Source organism: Pristiophorus japonicus, chromosome 15, assembly GCF_044704955.1.
Source record: "Pristiophorus japonicus isolate sPriJap1 chromosome 15, sPriJap1.hap1, whole genome shotgun sequence".
In the NCBI taxonomy this organism is placed as follows: Eukaryota; Metazoa; Chordata; class Chondrichthyes; family Pristiophoridae; genus Pristiophorus; species Pristiophorus japonicus.
Window position 1 is genome coordinate 15,432,523 of NC_091991.1, and position 12,853 is coordinate 15,445,375.

Sequence of the window (12,853 nt, forward strand, 5' to 3'; positions counted from 1 at the left end):
CGATCAATATATTTCATTGATAATTTCCCCCAATATAATTAAAACCCTATTTGCATCTCCCAACATATACACAGTATAACAGCACCCCTGAATCTCTAAATTTAAGTTAAACTTTTATTTGTGCTAACTCATCCAGGTGGGAAAATGCTCAGATCCCACAATCTTTGAAATGAAAGATATCATATGGGTTTTATTAATGTATCAGAATTATTGGAAGTCTTTCCATCCTCAATAACGATTATATTTGTAAGCAAGTTATACAGTCAACAGGTATAAAAAGAAAGGCTAGAGATTGCAAAAGTATAACAAGATTATTGAAGAAATGTCTGGAGAGCCCAGAAGTGACCAGATCAAATTTAGTGCATCTAAATGTAAAAGTGTGAAATGACTTTCACTGTCCTGTTGCAACAGCAAGTCTTCATGCATTAATTTCAGTTTTGGTCCAGCACTGTATCTGCTGTATTGCAAGGAGGTTAGTACAATTGATCATGAAAGGAATTTGTTAATCTAATCAGAAAATATCAGTGTGAACACTGGCTCCTGTTTATGATATTACCTGGGTAGTAGCACTGGCTCTACCTTCTGGGCTGCCACTGATGTCTAAATTCTCATATATACTCTCGAACACCTGAAATACACATGTACACAAAATTAAAATACACAAATACAACACATCATCCAGTACTTCCACATAGCATACCTTGGCAGTTGCACGAGCTCGAAATTCTGGACAGCCACTGATGATTATTGTCTCATGCATGTACTGATAAACCTGAAAAATTATTGGCAAATCAGAGAAGAATAAATTACTCACAACTCAATGCAGTACAGATCCTGTTAAGATCTTGAAAAATATCTTGAAGGAGCTGTTTTGATTTAAATCGTCATTTATCCCAATTCAGATTTGGGGAATTTTTGACTTCATATTTAAATAATTGGGGAATTAATATCCTCGCCACCAGATTGCCTTCACGTCAAAAACATTACTTTCATAACGTATTTGCTCTTGAATGTGGAACAATCTCGGTGACTGGGCTGTGAGTTAGGTGAAGTAGTGGCTCCTCCCATCTCTGGGTATACAAGGGAAACTCGGGGCGGGGGGGGGGGGGTGATACTTTGAGAGAGAGATCAAGAGAGAAAACAAAAAAGGTGAGTGTGCGAGGAAAAAAGGAGAATGAGAAGAGAGAATATAGTAAGAAAGAGAAAGAAATGGAATATAGAACATGGAGCGAATGAGAGTGCGAGTGGGGCCAGTGGATTTGTTCTAGTTGCTGATTTGTATCATTGTTGATATACATAAAAATGTTTTGATTTTTGCCTGTAAGTAAATGCCAGTTATTTTAATCACTGCTCCGTACAAAATTCATTCAGCATGATTTTTTTTTATATAAAGAATTGAAAACAAAACAATACGTAGATTGTTTTTTTTCCCCTCATGAAATCATCCAAGTGGATCAGGCTACAAAATATTAATGATGCAAGAATATCGTGTTATGATGATATATTAATGAAGTTCACATTGAAGAACTTTAAAAAATGAAATGTAACAATTTCTATAGATTTGTAAGAATGTCGCAGGAACATTATTAGGTTGAATGAGACATGTTGCGTGCACATTTGTCCAAACATATACTGCTACTACTACTAGGCAGTCCCTTGTAACGAAGATGACGCCATAGAGCATTCTATATTTAACACAAACAGTCTAATCACCTTGCGTTTGCACAAACGATCGGTTTAGTTCTTTTCAGTGGCTTAGCACTGAATGCTGAACTGACCGAGAGGTACATTTGGATTTATGTAGCAATTTGCATCTTTGCAGTAACCATGAAAGAGCTTAAAAACAAAATTGCTACTCGTAATGTTTGGATCATCTCAAAAAGAATTCTGCATTCTAAGTTTTCCTCAAAATAACCATTAGATCTCAGGGGAGATGACCACTTTTGGAACAAATTGTCCTAAGGCATATTGCGGGATCCCAAACTGCTTAAAAAGATTATTTTTCGGTGCTGTTCTGCCTCCCTCACTTGCTTGAAACCACGAGTATAAGATAAGCAAAACAAAATTTGCTGAAAGAGTTTCAGTGTTGCAAGCACTTTTCCTCCTAAAATGTCAGCTGCAACGTTTTCAGAGCCACAGATAAATGGACTGGAGATGACAAAAACAGAACAGAAACTAGACATCAAACTTCTCAAAAATCACGGCAGATTATCTCCTTGGAAACCTGTAGTGATGTTGTCACAATTGTTACTCCTGATCATAAGAATTACAGCAAAGAATGAGGCCATTTTAGCATATCCTGCCTGTGCTGGTCCTTGCTTTCCAGCTGGAACTGTCTGGTGTGAACAACATCTTGAACAAGGAATAACAGTTGCATACAGAAGAAGTGATCATAAAATCCTTATGTAAAATTGATTTTGTGGCATTGGATCTTGTGGCATTACATCCACCAGATGGCGTAAAATGATGCCTTCTGGTTAATTTCAACTGACCACTTTTTAATCCAGAAAAAGGAAAAATAAGTAACGCTGAACCAACCAGCCCACGACTTCCTGAAAAGCGACCTGAATTGGTACTTTCCCTTCCAACTCCACCACCCCACTAGTTCAGAATCACTGTTCCTGCCCAGCTCCCCTATTTTATGACCAGGAGTAACAATTGAGACGACATCACTGCAGGTTTCCAAGGAGATAATCTGCAGTGATTTTTGAGAAGTTTGATGTCCAGTTTCTGTTCCGTTTTTGTCATCTCCAATCCATTTATCTGTTGCTCTGAAAACGTTGCACTTCCTGTTTGTCACACTTCATCTGGTCAGATTTTTGGCAGCACACTTTAATTGTGCCACATTTTTGACGGAAGAGGTTGGGAAGGTACAAATTCAAATAAAGAGAGGAAAGCAAGTAGAACACTGCTAATGAAAAACGGCTAAGGACTTCTACATCCAACCAATTCTGATTGATTTCAAATTTTGTTTAACAACAAAGTGGGTGGGGGGGGGGGGGGGGGATGTTTACCAATCAGAAGGACACCAATAATTCCTACCAATAGAAAAATAAGTGAATCAGAGCGAAGAGTAGTGAACAAACTCAATCAGTAAAAAAAGCTTTTTGAAAAAATTCAGCTATAATCTTTACCCTCAGAAAAATAAATTTCTAATGTCCCAAATAAGATTTTATAAAACAGTAAAAACAGAATTAAAGTTACCCATTAAATCACCTTGTGTGTCTTTTTAATGCTTTTAATTAATGTTTTTAGTTCAAGGCCTCAGTCTGCCTCCAAAGTGTAGGCTTCAACTGGATGTGCCTTAAACAGTTGGAAAGCTACCAACCATATCTCAATGCATGTGTAGTTTGTAGGATTTAACATGTATCAGTAGGCTTCTGAATTGAGCCACAAAGATGAACTTCCTCATGCAGTGAGGATTTGAGAGTTTTTGTTTTGTCCAAAAATATGAAACAAACTGGAGACTGAATTCTCAAAGATTTATTTCAGTCACATTTCACATTTAAAATATTTAACAACTGTGCCTTTTCCATTATAAATTGCTCACAGACCGACAACACCTATGATTTCTTTGTTGACAGAAAAAAGTGAAATGAAGATTGTTCATCAAGAATGAAGATTCTTTCTCCGTTCCTTTTTCCAAGTGACTTAAACCTAGCTGAAAGACAAATTCCAGTTATTGGGTTCCTCCCAATGTCATGTCAATCATGGTAAATCTCTTCCCTCTACTTTAACTCCAAATTCACTTTAAAGAAAAATTATTTTACAAAAGGCAGTGATGCCTCACTGCCATAGATGAGTCAGGGGAGGTGGTTGACAGGTAGGAAGATGTGCCCGCAGTTCTGATAGGGGTAAAGAGCAGATCTTAACCCATTCTCTTCAACACCCCCCCCCCCCCCCCACCCCCCACCCCACTAGGCTGCTGCATCCTACATCCAACCAAACCAAAATACTACCAGATCCCAAGCAATCCCCTAATATTGTCTGATTTTGTCCACTTCCAATGCTTCCAGAACCCCCTCTCATCATTCACCCTTGTTCCCAGAACTCTCCCCACTAGGTCCTCTGACCACTCCAGGATCCATTTCGAGGCCTCTATCCGGAGACTACTCTCCATGCGCTCCCACACCATGGATCAGACCAATTGCTCCAAGACCTCAGAAACGCTCTCCCAGTAGTCCATGTCTTAATAGAGAGCCTCTGCTCTCACTATAGATTCTGAGTTTGTTTTTCTCCAAAGCATTCTTTTAGTTTTCTCTCATCCGTACCAAAAGCACAAATATTAGTGCCCATATTTGCACTATACTGCAGGATGCATATGCTTCACCATGGTACAAGCAGGAACCCATTTCCATTGCCTGGTCACACCACGTTAATCTGGGGAACACAGGGTTCCTTGCATGGTGCTCAATGTACAGACTTCGTGGATTTCCTACCACAGTATGATTTTTATATGATTTTGGGCAAGATAGCTGGTTTAATCAAAATGAGACTGATTGTACAGCAGGTAAAAATAAACGTTAACAGTTTACCTATCTTGGTGGGTCTCTGCACCAGTTGCTTTTATATTACAGCTAATATTAATCCCTCCCACTGCGAGACCAACTGTCTCAGGTATTTCTGACCATGATTCGCTGAAAGCACTTCTCGTCATCATTACCAGAAGACCTGATTGGGTAACTCCAACGAGAACTCAAAAAAATCAGTAACTTGGGAGCTGTAAAAGCACAGTGAACTCACAACAGAGATGGGCCAGCCTCTGGTTTTAACCATATTTATGTTTGATATAACGACCCCTCAGCAATGCAAACGGTTGAAAATCTTACATTTAGGATTTGGTCAATGCTAACAGCTCTGCAAATGCGATAATAGCAAAAGCGAGATAGGCAGTAACGGAATCCTTCAAGACCTCATTGTTTGCTAAATGTTAATAATTCACCCGTAAGCACAATCCTTTGCCAAGTGTTCTGAATCATGTCACGTTGTGTGTTGAAGAAATCTAGCTTGTAACATTACAATCTGTTTCCATGTGAACAGCAAGATTCTTTTTTCCAGCTAATCCTCCAGAGAAAAAAAAAAGTGTACAGGATCCCCAGTTAAAAGTCCTTAATTTTGATCGTACTGTTAAAAGTATTTTGCTGTCAAATATTGTCCATTGAAGGGTCAAAATTCTATAGTGCTGTACTCGATCATCTCCATTGGGCCATTGTTCTCTGGGAATTTTGGCCATTATAATATATACAGTCCTTTTTCATTCTTGACTGGTGGGAGCCAAGCAAAATCCAAGATATATGGCATTAGGAGATAAAAGGAAGTCTAGAAATGGTACAGGCTTAAATCCTTAAAAGCTTGTACCCATACAAGTGCAGGCCTCTGGGTAAACGAGTATTGTTTTACTACAGTACTCACCTGGAATGTACCCAATTCATACCCCCCTCCCACACTTGTCAAACCACCTTTAAAAAATGGGATACAATACAAACTCGTGACTAATGCAGAATCAAGCTGGCCACAATTCAAAAGGAGTGTATTGTGCTTGGAGCTAAATGTTTACAGGTTGGATGTAAACTTCAATTTCCGTTGGTGAAACTAGCTCTATTTAAATAGTACCGCAGTTTAACCAAGAAGGAGGAAGAATAGCCCAGCTACAGTGGAACACAAATGTGGGGCCATCAGTTTTTCCAGGGAGGGGTTGGGCGGCAAAATTGGATGCTTAGTTTTTAATTTTTTTCTTCTCCATCTTATCTCAAATTCAATGTGATGAATTAAGAGCTACTGTAGAAATCATAATGCTGTAAGGGAGGGCGGGACAGGTCCAGGAAAGTGGAATGCAGCTATGCTTTGAAACGCCGCAAAATTGAAACCCACCACATTGAAACAGATCAGAATAAAGAGACCCATTAAACAAACTTGACATTAGTCTGTACCACAAATGGCATCAAATAGTTCGATACCTCGTGTCCTTCTTAGTACACATTTTTATCCCCACTTCAACTTCATCAATCCAATCCTTTCCTTCACGAGCAGCTGCCACAGGGAACAGTTTATTTATTTTGGTTACACTGATGTTTTAAATTAGTTATGCTAGAAAAGAGAAATATATTCAATACTACCATTTCACCGATTTGTCGATCTGTATAATGCACAAGTCAGGAAAATAGACCTCAATACCCAAACGCTTATTCAGAGGATTATTTGGTGATGGACAATTCCACTGCAGAAGCAAACAAATATTTCCACTAATTTTACACAAATGTAAAGCTCAGCAACATAGGCTCCAATTTTTATGGGACAAGAGCAGGGGAGCATGGTAGCGACCTGAAAATCCCAGGAATGTGAATGTCCTGCAGGACCTCATTATCATTTATTTATTCCTTTTCCCGTCTGGCAGCCGGCCAGGTTGGACTGGCTGGCCAGCTGCTGGGTGGCAAAACCAGTGGCAGAAGGCCCCACCCAGGGAACATTGGGGACAATCACGGATTGAAGGAGGGTGGGGGTGTCGGACCGGCATTCAAGAGGGAGGGACTGAAAGATCATGGGTTGGCGGGGGGAGGGGGATGGTCAGCCAATCACGGCAGGTGAGGAGAAGCCGCGGTTGGCAGAAGGTTTGCTCGAGGGGCCTGGTGGAGCACTCCGGCCTCCTCCTGGCTCACAACCAGTGCTCGAAAAGGCACTTACCTTCTGCACTTCTCATTTCCATTTAGCTGCCGGGTTTCCCGAGCCCTGGGAAAGCCAGCCTGCAGCTGTTAAATTCAAATCAGGCTTCCAACTGCAATAAATATTACAATGAAGTGCCCTGCCGCTCCAACATGGGACATTCCCATGTCACAGAACCTGGTGCCATTAAAATGATTGCCAGCACATGGGAGTATCCTGGGAGCTAGAAGGAAGAGCTATGGACGCCAGTAATGCTTAATAAATGATACTGACCTGATGTATATAACCCCTAGTTCCATTTTATCAATCTTAAACTAATTTTACTTTTCTCATACGGATCATGAGAAAAACTGCATTTATATCACAACGTGTCACGTAGCACTTCAAATACAATGAATCATTTCCAGAGTGGGTGTATTAAAGAGTAACAGATACCAGAGAGCTGATCTTAATGTGCATCACCAATAGGGTGCCTCACCCACTAGCCACCAATATTGGAAAATCATGGGCATGCAGGCTATAAATTACAGAAGTGTATAATGTGCATAGCAAAGTCTATTGGTCACTATTTATGCACAAAAAGTTGTATTTATCATACTTGACGTTTATTGAAAGAAAAAGTTACAATGCTTTATAAAGTTTTTTCTCCCAAGATTTCTTTTGCAAGATCATAACTGCTTTGCAGTTACTGCGTCATGACAACGCAGCCTTCATATTCTATTCTGAGGTGCAACATATTTCTGGGCCTTTATCTAAGCTATTCCATTACTGCCTGGTGAGAATGAGTCAACATGAGCTGCTCATTCTCCAATTTCCATTCTCTCTCAAGGGGAATAGTCCTGTCTGCATTCAGTGGGATTGGCCCTCAATTATGATTGGGAATTGTGGTAAAGAAGAAACAAGTCCCACACAGTGAAGTTCAAATCCTACTTTAAAAACTTGAGATGATGGAAATACCAGCGGGCCAAAATTCAGGGTCAGAAAGAGACAGGTTAATGCCTGTTTGCGGTGACCATTCCTAAAAATCGAATGGCTGCTGCTTTGGGGCCAACTGGCCGACCTGACCCAAATTTAGGGCGGGGATTTTTCGGCCTGGGCCCTATCCCGCCCGAGTGGTTGCACCGCCAATTTTATTCAATAAAAATACTTACCTATCGATGTTCAGCTGAACTCGTTGATCCCCCGCCGCGCGGTGACCAGACAGGTTTTTCTGCCGGTGGAGCACCTCCATACTGAGTGCGGCCCGGCAGCGTGGTGGCCCTCAAAGGGGAGGGCCCACTGCCGTGGCCGCAATGGAAAAATTTTTGCTGGCCGACTTGCTGATCTGCCGGCAAAATACTGCCCCCGGGTTTGGCTGGGCCATCAATGGGCAGGGCAGCCTGCATCCCCTCTTGGATGCCAGGCTGCTGGCCCAGCTGAAACCCTCTCTGGTGGCCCAGTAGCCAAAGATAAAAAAATAATAGAATCGCTCCCCTTTAAGGCGCTGTGACTCCGCCGCTGTCAATCATTTTCAGCCAGTCAGCCTGGCTTTGAGTCTGAGGCCCACCCCCATTATGATCCATTTCCTGTAAGACTTTGAAAACATTTTAAGGTGCTGAAAATGTCTCTACTTACCGTAGCAAGGATTCCAGCGGTAAATACCAGCTTTCTGGCACACCTGAATTTTGACACCTTGGTCTTTATATATTTGGCTTTTTGTGCACTTTGTCTTTTTCACATATTGATGGAGGCTATATTCAATACTATTAATCCTCCCCTTTTGCAAAATGGCATATTTTAATACAGACAAGGAACAAAAACCACAAGACCCCTTAGTGATCAAATTCATTGTGTCTCTCGAGAGCCACCAAATGTTTCCTACCAGGGAGTAGAAATCTGTCCTCCCCTGTCCAAACACCTTCTCCATAATACCTGGAATACAAAGAGAAGTCTTACAGTCAAACCAGCAATCTCGTCCTATTCCTGCACCATCATCCTTCATGCTCACTCTTATTTTCCCTGTTCCTCCACCTACTACTTGGCACCCACCACAGTGCCACTCTCTTACTAGCTCCCTCCAAGGCAGACTGCAAGGGCACCCAGATTCCTATTTTGGGCACTGCTGCCCCACCCATGGTATAGCGTGGGCCCGGCACCATCGTGGGCCACCCCGACCTGCGAGAGGACACCACTGCAGGCCGGGAGGATAAAAGAGGATATTACTGCAACTTCCAGCGTGAGACGTTCCAGGTGTGCGATGACTTCGAGGTGGGTGATTGGGTGGCGTCATCAAGGCCCAGGTTGCTATTTGGAGCGTGGGCAGGAATATCGTCTGGGCCCAGGTACAGCAGAGGAGCGGGAAGGTCGGGGCGGATGAGCGGCGAGAGATCGTGGCGGAGGTGCGGCAAATGAGGGTACGGGGCCCAGAAGAGCCAAGGGCCCAGGGGCAGCACGGGCCAGCCCACACTGCTATATGTGCTAACAATAGCTCCGTGCAGCAGAGCAGGTCTACAGTCGTCCTGGTTTACCCTTGCTACTGGACCAAGACCTAGCTCTGTCAAGCCCATGTGGTGGCTGATGTGCAACGGTCACCACACGTTAAAAAAATCCACGCACAGGCATCTTCCACCCCTGGAGTTCAGGACTGGAATATCAGGTTCTTCATTGAAACATCAGTGAATTCATCCCTTTTGGTGTGGAAGCAAGTCATCCTCATTCGAGGGACTGGCTATGATGATGATGATAGCAGCATGAAGATATTCTCAGTAGATAGGCTCCTTAAACTAACTGGGAACAGGAGACACCGTCAATGTTCTGCTTCGAGCTGATATAATGGATTACATCACTCTCAAGTGTCCAGGTGCAGTGCAAATCAACTACAATCAATGCAATTCTGGCATGCAGGTTTGTACTGTGCTGGCCTCTTTGGCTCGAATTGTTTCTGAACTTCCTCTCCTCACCGGCTCGGTGTCCAATAATGCAGCCAAAATACCTGCTCAATATGCAAGTGAGGGCTGACAGGAAATTCCAAGCACTAGTTCCACCCTCAAGGTGCAGCACACTTTTGATGCACGACACCTCCCATTGGTCTCAGACAGAAACTTGTCCAGGAACATCAGCCTTGTACCGTTGTACCTCTGTTTGAAGGTGGTACACTCTTGGTATAACACTGGTTGTTTGACAGTAACAAATATCATAAGTTAGTGAGATGCGGCTTGCTGTTGCAGTTGGATCTGTTGATACTTACAGCAGAACTAAATGCCACATAATGCGGAGTTCAACTCTTACAGTTACATGAAACTCCCAATGTCTCATGTGGCATATTTCCTATGCTAGGATTTCAAGATGTTAAGAGAACAGCACTGTTGGAGATTTTGAGGGATACTTTAAGTGTCACATATTTACTCACTACATCTCGCAGCCTCCTGACTTTTCTAAATCTTGGTTATAAAGAACAATACCATATTGAGTGGCCTTCTCTGCAGCTGTCAGCAAACCCGACATTCAGTGAGAGCAGATGTGCTCTGCTGACATCAATGCTGGGAAGCCGTGTACAATTTTCATTTCAATGTGCCTTTTATGTCCTATGATTCATTCTGTAAAGTAACAACAGAGAAGTTTTGCTTTCGCTTGGTTGAGAACACAGCAGCACTTAAGAGGCACAATTTACAAACCAAACAACGGCTCATAAATGGGCATCTTGAAGTCAAAGCTATGTAGAATTCACATGTTCCCCAAGGGCACCTTCTTCTTCCTACAGTAATGTTAACAATGTGCATTTGCATGCCATAGTATTATAACGTATTATAGCATTCACATGTGGCATCACAGCAGTAAGGGACACAACTCTGAACTCCTTGCACGATTATCCTATTTTTTTCCAAGCACGATACTTCAAGGAGGTCGCAAAGTAAAACTAAAATGGTGTGAAGGAAGGCAATCATTTTTAACAAGTAGACCAGTGTCATGTGCCTCTCTCAACAGCAAAAGTTTCATTTAGCTTACAACTTGGTTCAGTTCAGAGCATTCTTTCTCAGAGTCAGAAGCCCCACTACAGATTTCAGCACTGCCTCTTCACTGCAGTACCAATGGAGTGCTGCATTGTTGAAGGTGTCATCTTGCAGCTAAGACTTTAAACTGCGACTCCATGTGCCTACTGAGGTAAACGTAAATATCCCATTGCAGTATGGGAACGGTGGCATAACAGTAGTTAATTACGGGACTATTAATTCAGACACGAGTTCAAATCCCACCATGGCAGCTGTGGAATTTAAATTCAGTTAATTAAATGAAAAAATATGGAATAAAAAGCGAGTGTCAGTAAAAGTGACCATGAAATTATTGGATTGTCGTAAAAACCCAACCGGTTCACTAATGTCCTTTAGGGAAGGATATCTGCATCCTTACCTAGATGTGACTCCAGACCCAGCAATGTGCTTGACTCTTAACTTCCCTCTGAACTGGCCCAGCAGGCCACTCAGTTGTAAAAAACCACAATAATAAAACTGGACAGACCACCCGGCATCGACCTCAGCACCGGACATGACAATGGCACACCTAGCCCAGTCAACCCTCTAAAGTCCTCCTCACCAACATCTGGGGACTTGTGCCAAAATTTGGAGAGCTGAACTGCAGACTAGTCAAGCAACAGGTTGACATAGTTATACTCACAGAATCATACCTTTCTGTCAATATCCGAAATTCCTCCATTACCATCCCTGGGTATGTCCTGTCCCACCGGGAGGACAGACCCACCAGAGGTAGCAGTACAGTGATATACGGGAGGCAGGGAGTGGCTCTGGGAGTCCTCAACATTGACTCCGGACCCCATGAAGTCTCATGGCTTCAGGTCAAGCATGGGCAAGGAAACCGCCTACTGATTACCATCTACCGCCCTCCCTCAGCTGATGAATCAGTACTCCTCCATGTTGAACACCACTTGGACGAAGCACATAGGAGCAAGGGCACAGAATGTACTCTGGGTGGGGTACTTCAATGTCCATCACCAAGAATGGCTCAGTAGCACCATTACTGACCAAGCTGGCCGAGACTTGAAGGACATAGCTGCCAGACTGAGCCTGCGACAGATGGTGAGATAAACAACACGACGGAAAAACCGACTTGACCTCGTCCTCACCAATCTGCCTGTTGCAGATGCATCTGTCCATGACAGCATTGGTAGCAGTAACCACCACAATGTCATTGTGGAGATGAAGTCCTGTCTTCACAGAGGACACCCTCCATCGTATTGTGTGGCACTACCACTGTGGGCCATCAGCAGCAGCAGAATTGTATTCCACCACAATCTGTAACCTCATGGCCTGACATATACCTCGCTCTACCATTACCATCAAGCCAGGGGACCAACCCTGGTTCAAAGAGGAGTGTAGAAGAGCTTGCCAGGGGCAGCACCAGGCATACCTAAAAATGAGGTACCTACTGAAGGAAGCTGCAACACAGGACTACATGCATGCTAAACAGCAGAAGCAGCATGCTATAGACAGGTCTAAGTGACCCCACAATCAACAGATCAGATCAAAGCTCTGCAGTCCTGCCACATCCAGTCATGAATGGTGGTGGACCATCAAACAACAAACGGGAGGAGGGGGCTCCATGAATATCCCCATCCTCAATGATGGCAGAGCCCACCAAGCAAGTGCAAAAGACAAGGCTGAAGCGTTTACAACCATCTTCAGCCAGAAGTGCCGAGTGGATGATCCCTATCGGCCTCCTCCTGAGGTCCTCACCATCATGGAAGCCAGTCTTCAGCCAATTCGATTCACTCCACGTGATATCAAGAAACAGCTGAGCACACTGGATTCAGCAAAGGCTTTGGGCCCCAACAACATCCCGGCTGTTGTTCTGAAGACATGTGCTCCAGAACTAGCCACGCCTCTAGCCAAGCTGTTCCAGCACAGCTACAACATTGGCATCTATCCAACAATGTGGAAAACTGCCCAGGGTATGTCCTGTCCACAAAAAGCAGGATTAATCCAATCCAGTCAATTACCACCCCATCAGTCTACTCTCAATGATCAGCAAAGTGATGGGAAGATGCTCGACAGTGCTATCAAGTGGTACTTGCTCACCAATAACCTGCTCACCAATGCCAGTTTGGGATCAAACATGGATAAACGAGCTGAATTCCAGAGGTGAGGTGAGAGTTCCCTTAACATCAAGGCAGCATTTGACAGAGTGTGGCATCAAGGAGCCC

At 43.3% G+C, this 12,853-nt stretch overlaps 1 protein-coding gene across 2 annotated transcripts in view; it reads right to left on the reverse strand.

The window, feature by feature from the left end:
- Positions 1-12,853, reverse strand: part of lin7a (lin-7 homolog A (C. elegans)) — a 104,825-nt gene that overhangs the window by 13,652 nt on the left and 78,320 nt on the right. The window contains exons 1-2 of one of the 2 annotated variants that reach the window (XM_070901570.1): positions 701-760; positions 557-628 (exon numbers count right to left, since the gene is read on the reverse strand). In XM_070901570.1, the coding sequence (XP_070757671.1) occupies positions 557-628; positions 701-760 (132 nt within the window). Of the gene's footprint in view, positions 1-556; positions 629-700; positions 761-12,853 lie in introns of those variants that run through there. The other variant, XM_070901569.1, reaches the window with a different exon arrangement.